This window comes from Macrobrachium nipponense, chromosome 28 (genome assembly GCF_015104395.2).
Source record: "Macrobrachium nipponense isolate FS-2020 chromosome 28, ASM1510439v2, whole genome shotgun sequence".
In the NCBI taxonomy this organism is placed as follows: domain Eukaryota; kingdom Metazoa; phylum Arthropoda; class Malacostraca; order Decapoda; family Palaemonidae; genus Macrobrachium; species Macrobrachium nipponense.
In genome coordinates this window covers 29,800,780-29,824,422 of record NC_087217.1, presented here as the reverse complement: position 1 = coordinate 29,824,422, position 23,643 = coordinate 29,800,780, and the positions used below count along the sequence as shown (strand labels likewise).

Here is a 23,643-nt window from a genome sequence, read left to right as displayed (position 1 = left end):
GAAACCTTTTTGTGCACATATACGTAAGCATTTAATGATGCTAAAATGTATACAGTAGCTGGTGTGGCCCAAAAAGAAGACAAAAAAAAAACGTAAAGTATGCAGCTAGGGCAACATGACATATTTTTATTAATAATTCTGTTGTAATATACAAGAGAAAACAAAAGCAGCAAGGTATAGCAGAAAACTATTTTGCAGTACTCTTCTCCATCTTTTCTATCTTTCAGTAGATAACTGATGATGACAGAGAATATTTGTGTTAAATTTGCAAACAAAATGAAAAAAAATGACATTTTAAATTTGTATTTTTCATAACTAACAAACCTGCTGTCTTAACATCAGGATGAATCTTTTTTCGCCAGCTGGAATCCAGTAAAAAACAATAAGCATTGTTTATGCAAGGAATTAGTGGCATCTGGCACCTCTCAGGGAGCTGAGGGAGGATGTTGCCAGCAACCCAATCTCAACCCTGTGACATATTCGTTTTTTCTGGCCTAGGGTTAATCAAAAGAGGGGTGACTGGAGGTGGGCTGTAAATTTTAAGGCTGTAGGTTTGTTAGCTATGAAATATACAAATTAATTTAAAATATGTCATTTGTTCATATGTGGAAGAAACCTGGGTCTTAACATTAGGATACACTCACTTTTTGATGGGAGATAAGAGAATCCTGAACCGACTGGAGGTTCAGCACATCTGGTCACACTTCCTGGACAAGGTGTTAGAGATATGGGTATCCAGCCGTCAGACTACTGAACAAAAATACAATGCAGAGATACATTGCATAGGAAGAAGTTACAGAGCTATATCTGTTAAGATAACAAACTATACTTGTATATTATCATTCCTCTCTCCCCTTGCTAGAGAGAGGAAGGGTTTACTACTGAAAGGTATATTCATGTAGAATATAAAATACTCTAACAGTAAGGCTACTTCACTCACCTGTATCTGGCCACTTCCAGCGTATGATGGATCGATCCATCTTCTTATCGCCTGTAGTTAGAGAAGAAAGAGGAAAAAGGGGAGGGAAAAGAGACTAGCCATCTCAATCATTCTCACTTTCATACCATCATCTTAGGCAAGATACAAACTGTCCTGCTAGGGACACTGGATGTGCCACCCAACTTGAACAGCCACCACTGGACATAGGGAAAATGTATCCAAGAACCTGTGGGTAACGTCCCTCAGTTACAAGGGAGTAAAAGTGCTTTGGAGAAGCCAAGAACCAGCATTCAAAATCCCATGAACAGATAATTTGTTTTTGAATGTCTAGGAGGAGCTTAGTCCTCTGTTGTGTACTCTTGCATGCACAGTATTGGCAGTAGAAACTGATGATAAGTAGGCATGATTAATCGCTTCTTGTAGCCAAAATGAAATGTTTTTTTTGGACACATCTGTCTTGACCTGGCCTGTGCTAAGAAAAAGTTTTTGGCACCCAGGCCTGAGGTGTCAAGTCCTTTTCAGATAACTACGTGGTGGTCTGACAGGATAGAACAGAGGAATAATTCATCAGGATTGTTGTCAACAAAATCCCTAAGGGAAGGGATGGAAAAGGAGGCAAATATGTCATCATGAACCGAGGGGTTTGAGTCTTAGCAGTGAATTCCAGGACAAATTCGAAGGCTACCGACCCTCAACCCCTGGTATTTTTTACATCAAAGGCCAGGCCATGGAGTTTGCCCACTCAGATGAAGCCAAGGCCAGCAGGAAATGTTTTGAGGGTCAAGTCCCTGTCTGATGACTGATGCAGTTTTTCATGGGGCTCAAGTGAGACCACTTAGCACCAGAGTCAGATCCCAGGTAGGAGAACAAGGCTGCTCAAAACTTTAGAGCAGCATAGAGATTTCCCAAGATGAAGTTGGTCCACGTACTTCATACAAAGAACTAATCCCAAGGCAGCCCTATAGTCCTTAATGGCAGAAACAGAGAGGTGTTTTTATGTTTGGAGGAAGATCAGGAAATCGGCTATCTGCTGAAGAGAAGCTGAGAGTGGAGAGAAACCTTGTTGGACACCAATCACAGTAAACAGCCCATTTTCTTTGCCACAAGGCTGAAGTAGATCTTCTGAGGTAACCAGATATGTGTGTTGCTGCTCTGTGAGAAGAATCTCTCCCTCACAGGAGATACTGGATTGTCTCCAGCTGTGAAGAGATAGAGATCTTACCAACTGATGGCATCTCTCTACTTGAGATTGACAGGAGATTGTGCCAAGGGGTATTTCTCTCAGGACTGCTGAAAGCAGAGATAGCAGATCCAGAGCTACTAGGGTTATCCTGAGATTCTGAGAAATTTTAATCTGTTCAGGACATGATGGATCAAGCTAAAGGGGAGAAAGGCGTAGATGTCCAGGCTGTCTCAAGGATGTTGAATGGCATCCTCTGCCACAGTGAAGAGATCTGGAACTACTGAACAGACCTCTAACTTCTTGTTGAACCTTGTGCAGAGGTCTATCACTGGTCTCTCCCACAGATGAAAAAGCTTGTACTTTATTTCATGATACAGAGACCACTCTGTCCCTAGAACCTCTCCCCCACAACTTAGCTTGTCGACCATTACATTCCTCTTTTCCTGGATTGTACCTGGCCATGAAGTCCACTGAGTTGTTAATGGGCCACTGATGTAATTGGACTGTTGTCAAGTGAAGTTGGTGTGACACTGTCCTACTGGTAGAGAGATATGACCACTAGGTTATGTTGCTCTACTTGGGATATCTTGATCGGAACCTTGTTGTCCTTTCTCCGATTTTGCACAGGACAAACTGGAGAAGAAGGAACTACTGAAGTGTTCCTCTCAGAACGAGATCTTCAGGGTGAGAGGCTGATGGACAAGACACATCACCCACGGGGAATGCATACGTCTGTGGGAGAGTCACAGATGGTTCAAAGGCGAAGAAGTAGAGGAGATGGTCCTTCGTTTCTAGGGAGAGGATCAGCGACGAAGTCTTTAATCCTCCAATTTCTGACGGATATGAACCAGGAGGAGAACACAACGAGGATGAAGAAGGAGATCTATGTCGATGCCTCTTAAGAACATGGCTGTACCTCTCTTGAAAGACTGAGTCAACTGTGTCAAACAGTTTGAATGAGTTTGCAGTAGGAGCAGTAGCAGATGACGTCATAGCAGAAACTAGCTGTGATGTCATGGGAGCAGACAAACTCTGTACATGAGCTGTTGGTACTGCTGTTGCCTGAGTGGGAGGCGGCCCAAGATGATGCGTAGTAAGTACTAAAGGCTTCGCACTAGGTGGTTTAGTACGAGACCCAGCAAAGTGGAGGCCTGGAGGGCTAGAACTGTCATTGCAGCCAACACTGGAATGCTAGAAGACATGAAATGAGAAAACAGGCCATCAAGGTTGGTACTCCTAATAAGCCTTAACGATGCCCAAATGACCAACATCTGCGCATCCAAACCTGAAACAGAAGAAAAAGATGGTGGTGCCTACACCCTCCTGGGTGGGGAAACATTCCCCCCCCCCACTCCCAAAACTTTCAAAGATGAATTGGTGGAAGAATAGGAAGGGGAGAAGTCTTCCAAGGAAGGAGAAGCAACTGGAGGTGGTCTAGATAAGGGAGTAGAAAACTTTTCCCAAGATGGCGCCTCCTACTTCCTTTTCTGCTGCTGCTTCTTGACAAAAATCCTCCATTGCTCAGGAGACCAAGAATGACACTCAGGACAAGGTTTAGTCACATTACAAGCTTTCAATCTGCACCTACTACAAGTTGAATGGGGATTGGTTTCAAATGAAGCAAGAAAACACGAACAAGGGTACATAGTTACCTACACCAGGACAATTCCTCTGGGGTTTACGAGTACTTTTAGCAGTATTTTAGGATTGCATTATTAAAACCCAAAACACACCAAATATCACTACACAAAAACACTACCAAGAAAACACGGGCAAAGTGGAAAGCGAGCTTTAGGGAGGAGAGAGAAAGAGACTTCTTTTCTGAAGATGGTAAGAATAAAATGAATATGTCATGGGGTTGAGATAGGGTTGCTGGCCACTTTCCCCCTTATTTCTGTAATGGATGCCAAATGCCACCAATTCCTTGCATGAACAATTCTTATTGATTTTTACCAGTTTCCAGCTGGTGCCAAAAGATTTATCCTAATGTTAAGACCCGGATTTATTCCACTTATAAACAAGTAGTTTTATTCAAGTGACTTGCCAAGTAATTACATAGCTAAGAATTTCTAAGTAGCTAAAATGTGAAAATTGCAGTAGCGAATCCTTTGTTTTGGTGTATGTTGGTACCCCTTCCCACTACCTGGGGAAAAGGTAAACAGCATAGCAAACTGGCTCAATTTATTTCTATTGTCTTCAACAAAGGTGGTCATGAGTAGCACTAATTATTTGTATCATTGTTTAATGGTTGTTCAGGATATTTGTGAAGTACCATATATTATTTATTATTCTCTATTGGATTTTGTTTATTTAGTCAGGCGTTAGGAACACGGACTTTACCTGACGATGTCTGACCAGGGAGTGACTAGTATTCGGTACCATAACAAGGGTTGCAGGAACCGGTTGACTTCTGCCACGTACAACGCTCAAATGATATGTACTAAGTGTAGGGGTCAAAGTTGCTCTCCAGAACTAAGATGATCTGAATCTGTAGGCTGGGATGAGAAGCATTGGAAGTTTTTGGCTTCTCATTTGTCAAAGTTGGAGAGAGATAGGCTGCGTAAAGCGACTGCTAGACACAAAAGGTTGTTAGCTAGTCAGGAGTCTTAAAAATCATTCTCCGATGTACTTAATGTTTCTGTTTTATCTCCAAAACCTAGTCTCTCTTTTATCCCACCTAATCCTTTACCCAGCTCCCATGCTTCCTAACACAGTGCTGTTGTTGGTCTTGAAGCAAGGTTTAAGCATAAGTTCGAGTTATTAACTTAATTCTTTAGCTCAGTTGGGAGAATCATTATGCGTACTTCTCAAACCCTGCAATTTCTGGGACAGCCCAGAGACTTTTTCCTTCAAATGATCTCTAGATTGTCATAAATGCTTTTGTGAGTGACTTCGCATAAGTTTCGACGTCTTCAGCTAGCAGTTTCAGTGAATATTTGTGCCCCTGAGCACCCATTTAAATAAGAACACAGTGCTCCCTTTAGTAGCTCCTGATTACCATTTTTTCAGTGTTGGGTATCAGACAAACATGTTTCCTGTGCGAGTGTGCAGTACTTTCGGGTTCCTCAGTAGCACCACAGTTCCCCTTGGTGCAGGAATTCTCTCATTCTGTTGAGCTCCTTTTTGCACAAGAGCTCCCTTCGATGCAGGAGGACCCATTGGCACCAGAACTCACTCAATCTGTTAAGCTCCCTTTAGAGCTGGATTTTCTTTGTGTGCAGGAGCACCCATTGGTGCTTCTGCCTCAGCTTAAGGAGATTTTTCCACTTATTGACTCTTCTAAGAGAGCAGCTTTGCTGCAGCCAAAACTATGTTCTCTTCTACCAAAATGGACCATCGTCTTCATAACCTTTTTAAGTTATTTGAAGTAGTTAGCTTTAAGGATTGGGCTATAGGTGGCCCTTGAAAAGAAGATTCGGGAGGCATCTTCGATGTCCATAGACACTTCCTCCGATCTTCTAGGAGTCCTCTCTTGCCTTGATAGAGGCATTAGAATAGTTCATGAGAACTTTTACTTTTGCTATGTGTATGCTTAAGACACAAGAGTTATGGTGCTCCTTTACCATGAAAGGAGTCACTCTGACTCAAAAGTCGGCCCTTTTTCTCCTCTTGCTCAGGATTTTCTGTTCCCACAAGCTGTTGTAAGCGGAATTGCTTCGACTTACAAAAGAAATTAACTCAAAATTTGTTTGCACAGTCATCAAAATGGTCAAGAGATATGACACAGTTCAGCAAATCCTCTTCTCCACTGCAACGTTTGCCCTTTAGTGGGGTAAGTCTACACCCTGTTCCAAGAGGGGTAAGGTGCATTTCACACCAAAGACATTTAAGAAGGCATCCTCCAACCCCACCCCTAAGAAGTGAGGTAGTTCAGACCCATGCAGCAGCAGGCGGCAGACTTCAGCTTTCTGGCTGGAATGGAGCAGGAGAGGAACAGAACCCCGGGTGATAGAGGTCCTAAGGACAGGTTACTCTGTTCCTTTTTTTTGCCGAACTACCTTTAGTCAAGAGTCTCATCACATCGGCTGCATACTCTCTCAGGTTAGAGAAGTATTCCACTCTGGCTGAAGAGGTGTCTGCTCCTCTCCTGAAAGAGGCAATAGAACAAGTAGAGGACCTTCAGTCTGAAGGCTTTTACAACTGCCTTTTTGAGGTTCCAAAGGCATCAGGCAAGTGGAGACGAGTGCTGGATGTAAGCGCACTAAATGTCTTCATCAGAAAGACAAAATTCAAAATGGGAAACAAATCGGTTGAGTCTCTGCCATCCATTGAGGGGACTGGATGTCTTGATCGATATGCAAGATGCATATTTCCATGTTCCCATTAACCCTGAGTCGAGGAAATATCTCCGATTTGTCTTCAAGGGCCAAGTTTTCCAGTTTCGGCCTCTCCATGGCACCACAGGTTTACTCGTGTTCTCGTTGGCTCCATCTGATGGGAGTCAACATAACCTAGTATCTTGATGATTGGCTCCTTCGCTCAAAGTCAGTCATGCTGCATGGGAGACCTTCAGAAGACATTAACACTGGGTGAGGAATTAGGTCTCTTGATTATTCATCAAAAGTCCCAACTAGTCCCATCCCAACTGATACAAAGTTTATTTGGGGATGGCTCTGTTCTTTTTCAGGCTTTTCCATCCCCAAAAAGGTAGAATCTTGCCTTCAGACTGTGGACAAGTTCCTATCTCTTCCAGAGTAGTCAGCCAGGGATTGGTTGAGTCTCCTCGGCACACTGTCCTCCATAGAGCAATTTGTCCCCTTAGGCAGTTTGCACTTAAGAATCTTCCAGTTTTTTCTTTGGGTGAAATGGAACAGGAAGGAGTTATCAGATGACTTTGTATTCCAGACTCTGCAGGGAATCAAAGAACATCTCCTATGGTGGAGATCAGAAGAAAGACTTCTAACAGGCAAGTCTCTTTATCTCCTCTGATCCCAGACCTCAATTTCTATGCAGATGCATTTGACGTAGGTTGAGGAGCACTTATAGGGAACAGAGAAGTGTCCGGATTGTGGGCAGAGAACAGAAGTCCTGGCACATCAATCTAAAGGAATTGAAAGCCATAACCCTGGGACTTCAAGCATTTGCAGGGGAATTCCAAAGCAGAACAGTAGTCATTCACTCGGACAACACAACAGCCCTTGTGTACAAATCCAAAAAATAGGGAACCCACTTCTTCTCTCTTTGTGAGGCAGCAAGAGACCTTCTTCTGTGGCCAAGGAGAACCAGACGAAGTTGATAACAAAGTTTGTTCAAGGGAGATTAAATGTAGATCAACACAGCTGTTCCAATCAAGTCACTCCTATGGAGTGGACTTTGCATCCAGTGGTCGGCCTGGACCTCTCGAAGTTATGGGGAAGATCGATGAAGGGCCTCTTTGCTACTGCAAAGAATCTTTGGCTCCCTCTTTATTGCTCTCCGGTTCCAGATCCATCAGCATGGGCAGTGAATGCAATGCTTTTTGAATATTTTCGTAGGCCAATCTTCCTTATTTAATACAAATCTACAATCTACCCACTTGTTCACATTTTCTGGTCCTAGTATACTCCAGCTTAAGACTTTGAACAAGACCACAACAAGACTTACAACCCACAAACTCCTATCAGACAGAGAGCACTCTCCTACCCAACCAAACAACAATTCCGCGTGTCCTCTTCTCCCCGCTCTGTTATTGTTTTCCTTTCCACCCAACGCCACCGCCATCTCGTCCTCTATGATGTCACAACACAACTTAAATACATCAAGACATTTTCTAAAATCAAACACATGTTTTCCATACATTGAACATCAGCCATATTTTACCAATACAGAAAATAAAGATAAAAACAAAATAACTAAACACATATATAATTTCACACTTATCTCTTTCTTCCTCCCCTCCAACTGCCTCCTAACCTAACCTAACCTAACCTAATCCCCTCTGATTTCCTTTATTCTCCAACTCTATACCCTCTACATTATTTTTTATATTTTCCCCTCTACATAATTTTTAAAATTTTCCCTTGAAACTCCTGCTTTAGTTAATACATGAGCTATTTGAGCCTTTCCTTTTATCCATCTCACTTCATCAATTTCCCCAGATTCTGTTGTTTCCCTTAATTGCTGCAATATCTATTTTTAATCTCTTACTACTTCCACCAGTACTCTATTTTATTGCAGTCATTAGTATTTTACCATCTGTATTAACTACACTTCTAATTTTCTGTCTCGCACTCCCTCTTCCCACAAATGTTTGAAATATATCAATTCTTCTATAGCCTCCCAAACACTCAGAGCTTCTGCTTCTATGGTGGATGTTGCTACTCTCCTGGAATTTCACCATATGGGACTTCTGCTTTTACCATCTGTCAAGGATATAACATAACCCAATTGAGTAAGGTCATCTTCTATATTTCCAAATGAAGCATCTGCATAGGTTTCCCAATAAATCTTTTCTTCTTCCATCTCACTTATTGTTACTTCGCCCATTACATTCTTAGTTTTCCCAAAATTTTAGTAAACTACTTCTTATCTTGAGTCATTCCTTCTTTAAAGGCCTTACTTGATTTACTAACATCGTATGATATTTCTGGCATGGTATGTAGCGATACCCAATTCAACTGTCTTACTACTGAACTATGTTAAATCCTTTTGTCCTAACACTCTATTACCTGTAAATCTTCTAGCCTCTGGTTCTCTTATAGAATTTATATAATGCCACTGATTAAGACAAAATCTATCCTCCTCCTGCTCTGCTATTACTCTAATATACTTAAACCTTTTACTTTCTTGTTCTCCTACTTGCTATTTCCCTTTCAATTTCCCAATGGTTTCCTATTAAAACCCTTCAGTTCCTCCGTAGCAAAAGTCATCTATGTGTATGCACAATATTCATTTCAATTTATTGTCTTTTTTTTTTTTTTTCAAAAGAATATATTAGGTTCTAGTCTACTTCTCTTACCTTTAAGCTCCTCCACTACTTTTACCACTTTACAATACAGTAATACCTTGAGATATGAGTTTAATTTGTTCTGTAACCGAGCTCGTAAGTCAATCTACTCGGTTGTCAAACAAATTTCTCCCATTTAATATAACGGAAGTAGATTTAATCTGTTCCAGCCCTGTGAAATATCCCCAAACCATCCTAAATTATGAAAAAGACATTTTTAATTAAGAAACACACATATACTTGATCAGTGCATAACAAAATATATGAAATAAAAGAAAAGGTGTTATTTAGTGCTGTATTCCTACCTTGGAGACAGACGAGTGCGGCTAACGGAGGTGAATGGTGGAGGATGAGGGAGGGAGGAAGCGATGCAGATACTGTAGACATGTAAACTAAAACAGCACTTTCTTAACACAATTTAAACTAAAATTGCACTTTCTTTACTTTAAGTAAAACTAAAACTGCACTTTCCTCACTTGAAATGAAACCAAAAAAATTAATTGTAAAAAAGAAATGCACTTTCTTCTTCAAGTTGGCGTTAATAATATGCGCCTTTTCGCATATTACAGTCTCCATCACTGTATCTTCTGCCAGCTCCTTCTCTTTCATCCACACAGCAGGAGCTTCTCCATTTCTTCATGGATATTTGTTCTTAATTAAGACAGAATTGTAGTTCCTTTCACTGGTGTTGCACTTTTGATGTCATCCTTTTGTTTAAGGATGTAGATGTACTGTGGTCGTACAGCCTTGCTAGTTCAATCACTTGTACACCATGCTCATGTTTTTCCATTATTTCTTGCTTTACTTCTGTCGACATCTTTCTCTTCTTCTCACCACTTTCCTTTATAGTACTCACTTTCTTCGGCCCCATGTTGGCTTACAATTAAGTTCAGTAAAAAATCCAAAAATAATGCAAAAAACGAGTAACAGGGCACAAGATCCGACTTGATTCTGTGGGTAACACATGAGAATGAATGAGATGCTGGTCGTGCTGATGCTGGACCTATGCGCTCCAGCTAGAGGCAGCCTCCTGAAACACTCGTATCTCGGAATTCCGCTTGTATCTCGGACAAAAATATGGACCAAGTTGTAGCACATATCTCAAAAAATTCGTTTATTGGGCTGCTCACATCTCAAGGTATTACTGTACCATGCTTTTGCTGCATCCTTGAGCCCATAAAAGTTTCTGTCAACTTCCATAATCCACTCCAACCATCTTCCCTAGGTGGATTTAAATATACTCTGTATTTCATCACCTTGTAAATGTGCAGTTTTGACATTCAATGTATAACAGTTCCAAGCTTTCAATTTTATTATTGTCAAAGAAAATTTTAAAATTTCAGCATTGCATATAGGAGCATCTTTTTCCCATTCCACCATCTCCTCTTCAAAACCTCTAGCTACCAATCTTTCTTTATGTATCCTTTCCCCCTCTTTTACCTTCTCAGTTGCTATAAATTTTGTCTATATAGCTTTTTATCCAATGTCATTTACCTTCTCATATGCCGTTTTCTCTCCAACTTTGTAGTTCTTTTTCTTTTAGCTTCCATTACGCTTCTATATTCAAATCCTAGCAACACCTCTTGTTCATCTTCATTTTTTTCTGCATGACTATAATACCTTGAGTTAACCCATCCCTTGTCACCTGACAGTGAGTTTTGTATTGTACATTGTACGAATCGGCCCATGATTTGCTTGATCTTTTACCTGCAAGACTAAATATAGTCCATTCTTCTATTTGTCATGTATCATTGTTTACAGCTTTAACTCTTTATTTCCCTTTTTGAACTTGGGTATCTCTTCTATTAACTCACCTTCCCCATCATCTTCCATTGTTTCCTCTACCACATCTCTTTCTATAGCCTCTTCTGTGTCCACTTTCCTTCTCCAGCCCACTATTATCTCCTTTCCTTTCTGCCTGTCAACGTTCCCTTCATTTGTCTCGTAATGTGATTTATCTATTCTAGGTATCTTTTTTGTTTCTGGGCATAGTCTTTCATCTTTTCACTCAATTCTCTTACTTTTTAAAATAGTTTTTCATTTTACTGTAATTTTCCTTTGACATATCTTTTAAATAGATTTCATCTAGTTTGGATAGGATTATCTTAGAACCCTCTGTACCCTTAAGGTCATCTCTCTCTATTCCTTCTGCTACTTCTAGGGCTTTCCCTTTTAAGCTCATTCTTATCTCTATCCCCGGATATTTTATTTCTTCTCCGCTGACCACTAGTCAATCTTCGACCTGTCCTCTCCATCCTTTGTACTCGTCTTGTATCCCGCTAAATCTCGGACAATCCCTTCTCAATCTTATCCCCCTTTGTTCACTATCTGATCTAACCATCTTTAATAAATCATGCTCTGCTACCAGTTTGAATATTTTCCTAGCCTAATGTTTCCTTTTTAACACAAATGTGCAATCTACCCACCTGTTCACATTTTCAGGTCCCAGTATACTCCAACTCAAGACTTTGAACAACACCACAACAAGACTAACAACCCACAAACTCCTATCAGCTCTCTCCTACCCAACCAAACAACAGTTCTGCATGTCCTCTTCTGCCCGCTCTGTTATGGTTTTCCTTTCCACCCAACACTGCCGCCATCTTGTCTTCTATGATGTCACATCCTAGGACATCACAGCACAACTTAAATACATCAAGTCATTTTCTAAAATCAAACACATCTTTCTCATATAATGAACATCAACCACATTTCACCAATGTAGAAAATAACAATAACAATAAAAATAAAAGAACTCTTGACTAAACTGATATATAATCATGCTCATGGACTGGTTCGACAAGGAACTTTACCCATTTCCTCCCTCGGGAATGATCAGGGAAGTACTCAAGAAGTTCCAGACCCACAGAAATGTCTCAATGATCCTCATTGTACCATTCTGGCCCCTTAGGGAATGGTTCCCAGACCTCATCAGTCTGTTAGCAGATTTTCCCAAGTTACTCCCACAAAGTCCATGACATCATAGAAGACAATATGAAAACTGCTCAGACAACTTCACACAATGTGGTACCATCAAGGTTTGTCTGCTCTGGCTCTGACAGGGTTCAGACTGTTGTCTGATTCCTCATAGCAGAAGCGATCTCTAAGTGTAGGCGCCAGTCATCAGCTAACGTCTGCCAGAATAAATGGGCCATTTTCATATCGTGGTGCAGAAGAAATAGTCTCTTCTTCTCTGTGATGGAGATCGCTGATTTTCTTTTATATCTGAAGAAGTCAAGAGGACTGTCTTCCACCACTATTAAAGGATACAGTGCCATGTGTTAGGTTCTGTATTCTGACACAGAGGTCTAGACCTGTCGTCTAACCAAGACTTGACAGACTTGGTTAAGTCCTTCGACACAACCAAATGCGAGGAAAAGCAGAAAGTCTCCTCGAATCGGGACATAGTCCTGGTATGGATGTCTGGTCCTCTTTTCGAACTAATGTTTTCTTGTTCAGTGAGGACTCTAACTAGGAAAACTATTTCCTTGAAAGCTCTGGCCTCAGCCAAAAGGTAAGCGAGCTGCAAGCCCTAGTTAAAAGGGATGGATTCTCCAGTGGCGATGCCCTGGTGTCCTATACTTAGGGCTTTCTTTCCAAAAACGAAAATCCTTCTAGACCTTGGCCTAGGTCTTTCTCTATTAAGATTCTTTCTGAATTAGTAGGTCCGGATGAAGAGGAGAAGTCTCTTTGCCCCGTGAGGCTGCTCGAGGTTTATCTTATTAGGACCAAAGATTTTAGAGGGACCTCCAATAACTTGTGGTGTTCCGTGAGGAACCCCTAACCTCTTTCCAAGAATGTTCTCTCCTTTTTCTTGAGAACCTCATTTATGAGGCTCATTCACAATTGCAAGAAAAGGTTTTACCTCTGCTTAAAGTGAAGGCACATGAGATTAGAGCAGTGGCTACATCTGTCCTTCAGGTATAACCTTCCATTATCTAATCAAAGTACAGGTACTCCTCGTTTAACGAACGGGTTGCATTCCAGCAACCACGTCGTTAAACACATTATTCTCTTTATTTCGACTTATAGCATTATTTTTCAGTCATATGTACAGGACTAGTTTCCGACATAGCCTACTACTTGGCAAAGTTCTGACAACACTTCTTATCATTTTATTACTCATATGTTTTAACTTCACCATTTTATAACTTCATAATGTATAATTTTCTTTAAAATGGTTTACATCATTTAACACATTTAGTCTACATTCCCGAGTTGGCCTATTAGTAAGTGAATACAGTACTAAACTTTTCTCAGAATCTGCACATTATTTAGCAGTGACTTTCATATTCTAAATTTGGCATTTTATAATTATCGCTATTAGTTTCTTCATCATTTATTTTTATTGTAGAGAGTAGAGAGATGAAAAAAATGAATGAATGAATTTCGGCGATCACGGGGTATTTGAATGTCACCATCAAAAGGTAAACAAAGCACAACACCATATATTGAGGAAAGTGAACACTAAACTATTCGCTAATGGGATAAGCATTTTCTAGCATTGATAAAGATTTACGCTTGCATTTCTTACCTCTAGTATCATGTGATCTTATGGGTGACATATCGAATACGTATGTAAATACACTGCATTACGACATGTAAGTCTTTCAAGCATTCTAAGAGTAAGGAATTCATGCATGCCAAATGTCTTATTGTTTTGATTAACCCTTAAACGCCGAAGCGGTATTTTAAAAATCGTCTCCCGTATGCCGGCGGCATTCGCGAGTGAGCGCCAAAGTGGAAAATATGTTTTTTTCAAAAAAATCACAGCACGCTTAGTTTTTTTTTTTGTCATTGCCTGAAGTTTAGTATGCAACCATCAGAAATGAAAAAAAATATAATTATCATATATAAATATTGGGATATATGACAGCGTGAAAAAAAAAATTTCATATAAAATTGTATACAAATCGCGCTGTGAGCAAAACAATTAAAGCTAACGAGTTAATTTTCTTCGTTGTATTGTACACTAAATTGTGATCATTTTGGTATATAACACATTGTAAAACGATCAAGGCAACACAGAGAAAATATTATAACAAAGTGATGCATGAATTCGTAATGCTCGGACGTAAAAAAAGCTGTTTTCAAAAATTCACCATAAAATGAAATATTGTGTTAGAGACTTCCCGTTTGTTGCAAAATGAAGGTAATTGATTGAAAATTACTAGACTGTAAGTGTTGTAGCTTACAATTGCAGTTTTCGACCATTTCGGTCGAGTTAAACTTGACCGAAGGACGAATTTTTTCTATTGTTATTTATATGAAAATATTTCAAAACTGATAAGAGCTACAACCATAGGTTGTTTTTTTTGTTGTATTCTACATGAAATTGCGCACATTTTCATATATAAAACTTTATTTAACGGCTAATTTAAAATGGTGCAACCATTACGACAATCGGACGAAAAAATTTATGATTTTTTCGGAAGAGTTACCGCACGGACGTAAGGAAAAAGTTTATTTAATAAATTCACCATAAATTGAATTATTGTGTTAGAGACTTCCAATTTGTTGCAAAATAAAGGTAAATGATTGAATATTACTAGAATGTAAGAGTTTTAGCTTACAATAGCGTTTTTTGACCCCTTCGGTCGAGTCAAAGTTGACCGAAGGTTGATATTTTGGCACTTATCGTTATTTATATGAAAATATTTCAACACTGATAAAAGCTACAACCATGGGTTGTTTTTAGTTGTATTATACATAAAATTGCGCACATTTCCATATATAAAACTTTATGTAACTGCTAATTTAAAATGGTGCAAACATTACGACAATCGGACGAAAAAATGTCTGATTTTTTCGGAAAAAGTTTTTATCATAAATTCACCATAAATCGAAATATTGTGCTAGAGACTTCCAATTTGTTGCAAAATTAAGGTAAATAATTGAATAATACTAGAATATAAGAGTTTTAGCTTACAATTGCATTTTTCGACCATTTCGGTAGAGTCAAATTTGACCGAAGGTTGAAATTTTGGCACATTGTTATTTATATGAAAATATTTCAAAACTGATAAAAGCTACAATCATGAGTGTTTTGTTGTTGTATTCTACATATAATTGCGCACATTTTCATATATAATACTCCATGTAACGGCTAATATAAAATGGTGCAAAAATTTTGTCAAAGTGACGAAATAATTTCCGAGATGTCGCTGATGCTTTTTTAAAAAAAGTGTGAGAAGAAAGAAATTCACGCTCGCACGCCTGGGTAATGATTGTAAACAAAACAACGCCTTGCTCCGTGAGCTCCCAGCATCCCCCAAGGCGTGTGATTCAAAAGTTTTCGCCTAGTAGGCCTATAACTATTTTTCCGCGATTTAAAAAAATTTTTTTTTTATATCAACGTACCATACGTCCAATCGGCACCCAACAGACAATTTATATCGACGTTTAATACGTCCAATTGGCGTTAAAGGGTTAAAAGGATTGACTTGGTAGAGACTTCTCAAATGGAATATTTAAAAAAAAATATTTATTTTCAAGTTAATATAAACAACATACTATTTGACTTCATACATTTTCTTTTCATTACTATGAATTTACACATTTTCTTTTCATTACCCAGAATTATTCTCACTTAAACAAATGAGATTTGGCATAATTTTTGCTGTCTTGAAGTTGTAAACAAACGTGGCGCCACCCGTTCGGCCATGCAATGAACTAATGACGGCTGAATCAAGCCAACCAGTAGAGTTCCCAGACCATAGAATGCCGACTTTTAAGAGGTTCAACTATATAACTTGGTATATACCTATAGCTTGTCTTTACAAAATATATTAAAGCCTTATTTATTGTTTTAGCTATAGATTTCAAGGTTTTCAAAACCTAGGCTAGATTATTGGTACTGAATAGCCTTTCTCTTGGCCACCATTGGCAATGCTTTTATTTTCATTTTATGGTTTTTTCCTCTCTCTCTTCATGTCGTCATTGTAACTCAGAGTTATTGTAAAACAAGTAGTACGTCGTTAAATGAGGAGTTCCTGCATTGGAAATCTGGATACCCTCCAGATCATTGGAAGGGTGGCAGTTTTTAATACATATTTGGTGTAGGTAGTTTTCTGATATCTGACATCGTGTTGTTCTTAATGGTACTGCTCCCAGGGCAAGGCCAATATCTGTGCTTTACACTAGTGTCTGGTGAAGTCCTCTTTGTAACGCCCCCCCCCCACTATGTAGTAGGTGATCCTTGGTCCGACACCACACCTATACTAGTTGAGATGAGCTGTGCCATTGGCAGTATTGACCGCTATAGCTCTCTTAACAGGTAAGGAAACAACAAGCATTATGTTAATACTAACAAATTTTGTCTATTTGAATGCTATGATCAATTGTAAATTACAATAGGTTTTCATCCATGAATCCCACCTTTTAGCAATGTGGGAATCAGTTACGTGATTGCTTGGTAAGTTACTTAAATAAAAATGATATTTTTATAATAATATAAGGTTTTATTTATACTTACCAAGTAATTACAGAATGGAAGCCCACCCTCCTCCCCTCTCATGGATAATAAGGCCTAAATAAATTGAGCTAGTTTGCTATGCTGTTTAACTATTCCCCCGGTAGTGGGCAGGGGTACCGACATAACACCAAAACAAAAGAATCGCTACCACGATTTTCAAATTTTAGCTACTGGTACTTAGAAATTCTTAGCTACGTAATTACTTGGTAAGTATAATAAAACCTTATTATAGAAATATATTTCAAGTCAGATATAAATACTAATGAAAAAATTTACGTATTTGAGTAAGATTCTTGTAAGTTTAACCAAATATAACTGCATTTTTGTTTTGTAAAGAAAATGTGTAAGCTTAGCCTGCAAGTTTAAAGTAAATATACTTGCAAGTATAGTATAATGTTGAGTAAGTTTTGCAGTAGAGGTAGATGAATTTCATACACATTCACACACACTTTCTCTCTCTTTCTAATAAAGGGAAATGAAATCCCAGTTATCATGAAAATCCATAAAACATATTCTATATTGAATTTAGGAAGGGAACCAGGACTCTTGTGACATTGTGACACTCCAAGAGTGCTCAAGCTAACACTGTAAGTCAATATATTTAACATGAAATATGGAGATTATTACTAAGCAATATGTGATCTTGATACTATGCACTTAAGGGAGCCGGCCTGAACCCCTATATATGGTGGTATAGGGCGAAAAATGCAAAGTCATGAAAAAATTCATGGAGCTTCATATGGCAATTGAGAATACGTATATGAAATATTTCGTCAAAATTCCTCTTACTTTCGTAGTTACAGGGTAATTAGTAAACATAACTCCATAAGCCTAAAACATTCATCCGTACAAGAAAATGCAATATTTCTTCTGTTAACGTAAATTTTGATAATTATTGGCAAAGAAATGGTGAGAAATGGCATCTGTAGATATTCCGTGGCTCCCAGAAGCGTCTGAAGCGAGTATCTGGTTCAATCATGAATCAGTTGGACCATAGACGTCAAGTAGATTACACGTTTGAGTTTCACCTCGTGACATTCGCTTGCTTTTACGTATGTTTATGTATGTTTCGGCAAGAAGTTTATCATGCCAATGAGGAAAAGATAAGGAAAACATCTCGCTAACATGCAGACGAAGAAAAATCGCTCAACTATTATTACAGAATATCATAATATACGCGTAGTTAGTGAAGAGAGAGGGGAGGGTTTCCTAGTAACGCCCCGTTCTTGCCTGACAGCACACGTCACACTGTGCCCAAGGCTACGATCTTTGAGCAAAGAGATCTTCATTTATGATAAATAACATAGTTTTGGTTTTTTAATACCCAAAATGGAATATGAAATTCATAATAATCATGATTTATTAAATTGTCTTTGTAAAAAGAGAGTACACCTTCGAGTTTCACCTTTGACATTCTCTTGCATTTACTTTTGTTTATCTTTTGTTTCGGCAAGAATGTCATCATGCCAAAGAGGAAAATACAAGGAAAACATCTCGCTAACATACAGAAGAAAATTCGCTGTAATAAGCCGAGTTAGTGAAGGGGAGAGAGGGGGTTACGTAGGAAGGAGTGCCCCATCTTGCCTCAAGCAGTGCCCCAGGCTACGATATATGAGCAAAGGGATCATCATTTATGATTAAATTATGATAAATAAAATAGTTTTGGTTTATTAATGGACAAAAAAGAAATATACATTCATAATAATCATTATTTATTAACATTGTCTTTATAGAAATACGAAGGAAAACTTTGAACGCCCGTATCTCAAAACTATACTTATTGACCTTCAAAATCTATCTCCTCACTTAGTTTTGAAGCTATAACATTGGAATTTGGTATATAACTCAGAAAGACATTATAGAACAATCAAATAGAGCCCTTTTTTCAATTTTTGTTTCGTCTTTTTTTTTATAAATTTTTTTCTCGTGATTTATAGGGTTTATTTTTTTACCATATTGAAAAATTCATATCTAGCAAAAAAATGACTTTTAGAAAAAAAACTCTCCATTTGATTGGAGGTCGACATCAGGTCTATATATGGTAGTAATCCCAGGTCTTAATATTAAATACCAAGGGAGGAGATAGAATTTGAAAAATGGTTATTTTCGGGATAAATTGCCCTGGCGTCACAAAACCGAAGGTCAGAGGCGAAAATCATATGCGGTTTGGAGATGTCCTAAGTCACCTTATTAAGTGGTATGAATGTCAAAGTCCTGTCGTTAAAAAATGGCATTAGCCGGCCGGCCCCCTTAATTTTCCTCTCTTGAAAGTTGTGTTATCTCGGTGATAAAGCATTGCATAATGCAACACTCTTGGTGTGGAAAACTGTGATGCAAAGACCATGAAGGCTGAAAGAGTAAATGGTGTTGCAGGCTCAGAGCTGTAGGCAGATAGAACAGCCCTCCTGCCCTGAGCATAGTTACTATGTATATACCAACATTGGCACCATTCTGGTCTAAGAGCAGCTGTGAGAGAATCCTTGATGTTACTCGTTGTGTGTTATGTAGCCCCCTGTGTTACCTTAAGGAGAACTCTTTAAGGACAAGCAATGGCTACTGTTAAAAGTATTTGCTGGAAAGTAAAGGAATTTTAACATTATCAATGTTAAAATTCCTTTACTTTCCAGCAAATACTTTTAACAGTAGGCATTGCTGGAAAATTCCTTTACTTTCCAGCAATGGCTACTGTTAAAAGTATTTGCTGCAAAGTACAGGAATTTTAACATTGATAATGAAAAGGCTGCGAGGGACAATACAGTAAGAAGTTTCAAGTTTATTTTGTCTGGTTGCATTGTTTTACACGTTACAATTATCATTAAATATCAACAATCTGTAGTAAACTTTCTAGATAAACATTTAGCATTATAAATTATAATGTTTAAATGTCAACTGTTTTTTTCTTGGGTAGTAATAAGAATAATGATTATTTTTCAAAAGAAGGTCAGTTTTAAATTCAGTACTATTTGAACCAAAATTATTGTGAAAGACAAGATTAAGTATACAGTGAATTTGTTTTAGCCTCCCATTTTTATGCCCAAGGGATTCTTAAATGGAGTGGAAAAATTAAGAGGAAAAACATTAAATATGAAAAGTTGGTTTAATATAAAGCAAAGGGAATTGGTAAAAGGGACAGTGAGAAAGCAAGACAGATTATGTTCAAAGTGACAACAAAAAGCTCTTTAGGACAGCTTGCCTACAATGTATTTCTCAAAGTATGCTTTTTCACAAAGAATGCCTCAAGTGGTACCTTCTCTAAAGAGCTTTTTAGGCTAGTATGTATCCTTTAAGAGCAACACAGAAACTGTTTTGGATTTATTAGTTTGAAGATGAAAATGAACATTTCAGCAAGGAATGCCTGTGACCAGTGGTGTGATGCCTGGAGGTTTCCCAGCTGGAACTCAGCCTGCTGCGCAGCCTGCTCAGCCTACGCAACCAACAAGTTTTGATCCATTTGGTGCCCTGTAACAGTGCAGGTATGGAAATTAAAATGGAGAAATTTAGTAGGTACATCATAATTTAACAAAATCTTTACATTGTGTGAAGTGGCGTGTAGTCAGGTGGTGTGTAGTCAGGAAGTGATGATGATTATCATTTGTTCCTATAAGGATGTAAACCCTCGTCTTTTATCTGGATACCTTCAACTTATGTTGGTCAGTAAAGCTTGCGAAGAGGCTTTTCTTAAATTTTGCAGCAGCCAGTGTGAGCATTATGGGTAACCAATTATCCATGCAACAGAACATTGTCAGTTTTCCATCAACTATCTTACTGTGTAAACATACTTTCCACACACTCCACTATGGCTGCTGTTGGAGCTACTTTGTGTGGTGCTATGTGATTGAGTGGTTTATGATTGAGGCGTGTTTTTCAATAGCAATCCCTCATTTATTCAGATTCACATTATCTGAACACAGCCGAACCCCTGGGACCAAAGAGATGCACCATATTTTGTTATTTTGTGTTGTTGAAGATGCTATTTTTTTCCTAAACAAGTCCTTGAAATTTAGTGCCCAAGAGGCCGATGGTAGAGTTTTTTTTAAAAGGCTTTTCCCAACTGAAGAGGAAGGTTATCTCTTGCTAAACAGTAATTAGAATGACTGAATACTGACCCTTGAATTAACAAGAAATGTAAATCATACTAAAAATTAGTAAATAAACAAAAGTATCATAAAAATAGAAAAATACTGTACATATGTGTAGGCTATTCACAAAAATTAATTCCCATATTGGCAGATTATACAGTAGAAGAGTCAGTGGGCTATTGTAACTTGTGTTGCATATCAATATTTTCACTCTACTCAAATGACTCGGACCTAGGAACATTATTAGCTGACAAAAGTAAAATTGCAGCATATTCAAAGGGTTTACTGGTAAATCTCACTAATGCCTAGCATGACAGTTGCAACCAAACACTCATTAACCATTAGTTCTGGTGGCAACAAGATGTCAACTTGGCCAACAATCTCATCCTCTTAGTGAATGCCAGGTTCCACTCTTAAGAGGTGCGACCTTCAGTAGAGTTACTGTGGTCAGAGTTATCTCTTGGTGTTTTTCAGAAATTTTTTTGCAGCTAGCACATGTGATTTGTTGTGCTGTCTAATGAATACTCTGCCTCTCTCGAGGCTCCATCAGTGCTATTGAGGCCAATTATTTAGAATTTGTAACCATGGCCACCATTCATGTTTCATGGCTGGACCTTTGGCACTGTGCTCTCATAAGAGAACTCCCTGTGGATGTCTGGCCATCAGTGAGGTGGTTACCCGTGCCGAGTGACAAGGCCCTTGCTTTTATGGCTCATCAAGCCAGTAATGCGTGGGTGAACCTGATTCTTTATCAGTGTGTGTTCTTAACCTCCTGCCATGCTTGGTGTTGCTTTAAAATTGCCTTGTACTGTGCAACAGCTCATTCTTTGGTTTATATTTCTACTTCTCCTCAGGTAAAGTCAACACAACTATATAGAGCTATGATGGGAGGATTCCTGAGATTTTCTTTTCTCCAATGCAGCTACATTAAATTACCTTGGGTAGGCAAAGCATCACTTAATGATGCCTGGATATACAGCTAAATCTTCCACTTTAGGTACACAAAGGAAGCTTCAGCCCCAGAGGGCTAAGCAGGAGCAATAGCCCTATTGTTTGTCTAAGAGCGGCAAATATACATTTTACCTCTTTTGGCCCCTTCCCTGATCAGTCCAAGAGAGGGACAGAAGGAGTTGCCAAGAATGGTAATCCCCCTTCTTTGGCTGCCACAGATGGGAGGTGTCCTGTCATGCCATTGAGCACTGTAGCAGCAACATGGAGCAGAGCCCTGGACAGTGTCAGTCCTACAGGACTAGTACAGGCTCCCGTTCACAGACAATCGCCCTCCTGTGTTAGTAAATCCCATTCATTTCTCAATATGTGATGTGGATTTGGTGAAGTCTTGAGCTCTGTGGGCAAAGGTCAAAACATTGGTGCAAAAAGGTTGCTGTTGAGAGCATTCACCATTGATCTCCATGTTTGTACAGGCATCTGGTAGAGTTGGAGACCAATTGTTCAGTGTTAGATTCCATCAGACACATGTCATGATTTCAGGCCACCTTGAGAGTACTTTTTTTCAGATCTCTGTCCATCAGGACTCCCAGATATTTTTCTTTCATCAGCAACAGACTGGTCTTTCCATCCAAGGCTCTGTGCTGTGGTCTGGAGACAGAACCTTACATGTTTTTTCGGTTGTTCACTGTGGTCTCCACTTTAACACACTCATAAAGGCATTTGCTTCCAACAGTGCCTGGACAATTGGTTTATCCTTCTCCAGGACAATCACTGTCTTCAATTTGCTGTGATCCAGATGTAGTGATAGACTGGTGGAAATCTGATCTAGTCCCCAGGCAATACATCAGCTACCTGGGGATGCCCATGACCACTTTAGCAATGAAGGCCTTCCCAGCTGTTTATTTGCTGGTCAACTTAAGTCAATCGCAGCTTGGTTCTTTTTGAAAAAGGATCAACCAGGTTGGCAATGGCAGGTGATTCTGGGTCACTTTGTGTCCCTGGAAAAACTTGTCCCTCACAACCAGAGTGCCCTTAGCTCTCTTTTGTGGCACCTGAAACAGAACTTGTCCTCCTCGAAAAACCAACCTTAGCACTCGGTTCCTCTGATGAGGACATGCGGGAGTATCTAGCATGGTGGCTTGATGACACTGACTTTCTTCTGAGTCCCTTTGAGCTCTTCCCTCCAGAAATACTCCTTTTCTAGGATTCCTCAAGAGGTGATTGGGGCAGACATCTGTGAGTAGCCTTGGTTTCAGGGACCTAAACCCCAAACTTCTTGCAATATTACATACAAACGTTCCACGTCTTGGAGATGACTGCGTCATTGTTGGCACTGCAGTCTTTTCAGGCCAACCTGCAGGGACACTCGGTAGTGGCAACACCACCTTAGTGGTGTACATCAACAAGTAAGTGAGGATATTGTCCTGCTCCCTGTGCCAATTAACTCATCACTTATTGTTAACATGATAGGATATTCTGGGAAAAGGATATTCTGGGAAAAGAGGGGGCTACTGATCTTACATCCTATGCTGGCAAAGGGAACAAGAAGAATATATTCTTGGGGCAAGTACTTATCCCTAGGTTTACAAAGCAAAGCATTTCATACAGGTTTTACCCACCTCATCCACCCCACTTTGTTCCTGCAGCCAAAGGAAGAATGGATGGTGTGCTTGAGGAGAATCCATATATGACAGACTCCAGTTTGTCTGTTGGTATAATTAGAAAAATACAAATTCTAAAAATTTGCGAGTTTAAGTTTAGATAATTTGCAATTTTGTTAACTATATAAACTAGAAGTCTTATATCATAATCCTACTTGTAACCTCAATTGCGGTGAAGGAAACTTGAAACTGGCTGATGCCAATTTGAAAACTGTTACCAAGCTTCAACAACCAAAGCAGCTGTTACAGAAGATATATAAAATACCTATGGTTTGTATATCAAGAAAAAACATAAATTTTAATCTTAAGTTGCTTTATTTATACAAGCGCAAGCTGCATATAGTACTGAGAATAGGCATGGTTAAACTGGAGTAAATATGACATAAGAATTAATGGACTTTTCTGTTTCAGTCTTTGTTCGTTGTTTGTA

The 23,643-nt window shown here is 39.0% G+C and overlaps 1 protein-coding gene across 22 annotated transcripts in view; it reads left to right on the top strand.

Moving 5' to 3' along the window:
* LOC135201636 (phosphatidylinositol-binding clathrin assembly protein LAP-like) overlaps positions 1 to 23,643 on the top strand; it is a 485,987-nt gene that overhangs the window by 452,965 nt on the left and 9,379 nt on the right. For 21 of the 22 annotated variants that reach the window (XM_064230718.1, XM_064230715.1, XM_064230706.1 and 18 more), the window contains one exon: positions 19,868 to 19,995. The exons of the other annotated variant lie outside the window; for it this stretch is intronic. In XM_064230718.1, coding sequence (XP_064086788.1) covers positions 19,868 to 19,987 — 120 coding nt within the window. In that variant the 3' untranslated portion in view covers positions 19,988 to 19,995. The remainder of the gene's footprint in view (positions 1 to 19,867; positions 19,996 to 23,643) is intronic. 22 annotated transcript variants of the gene reach the window in all.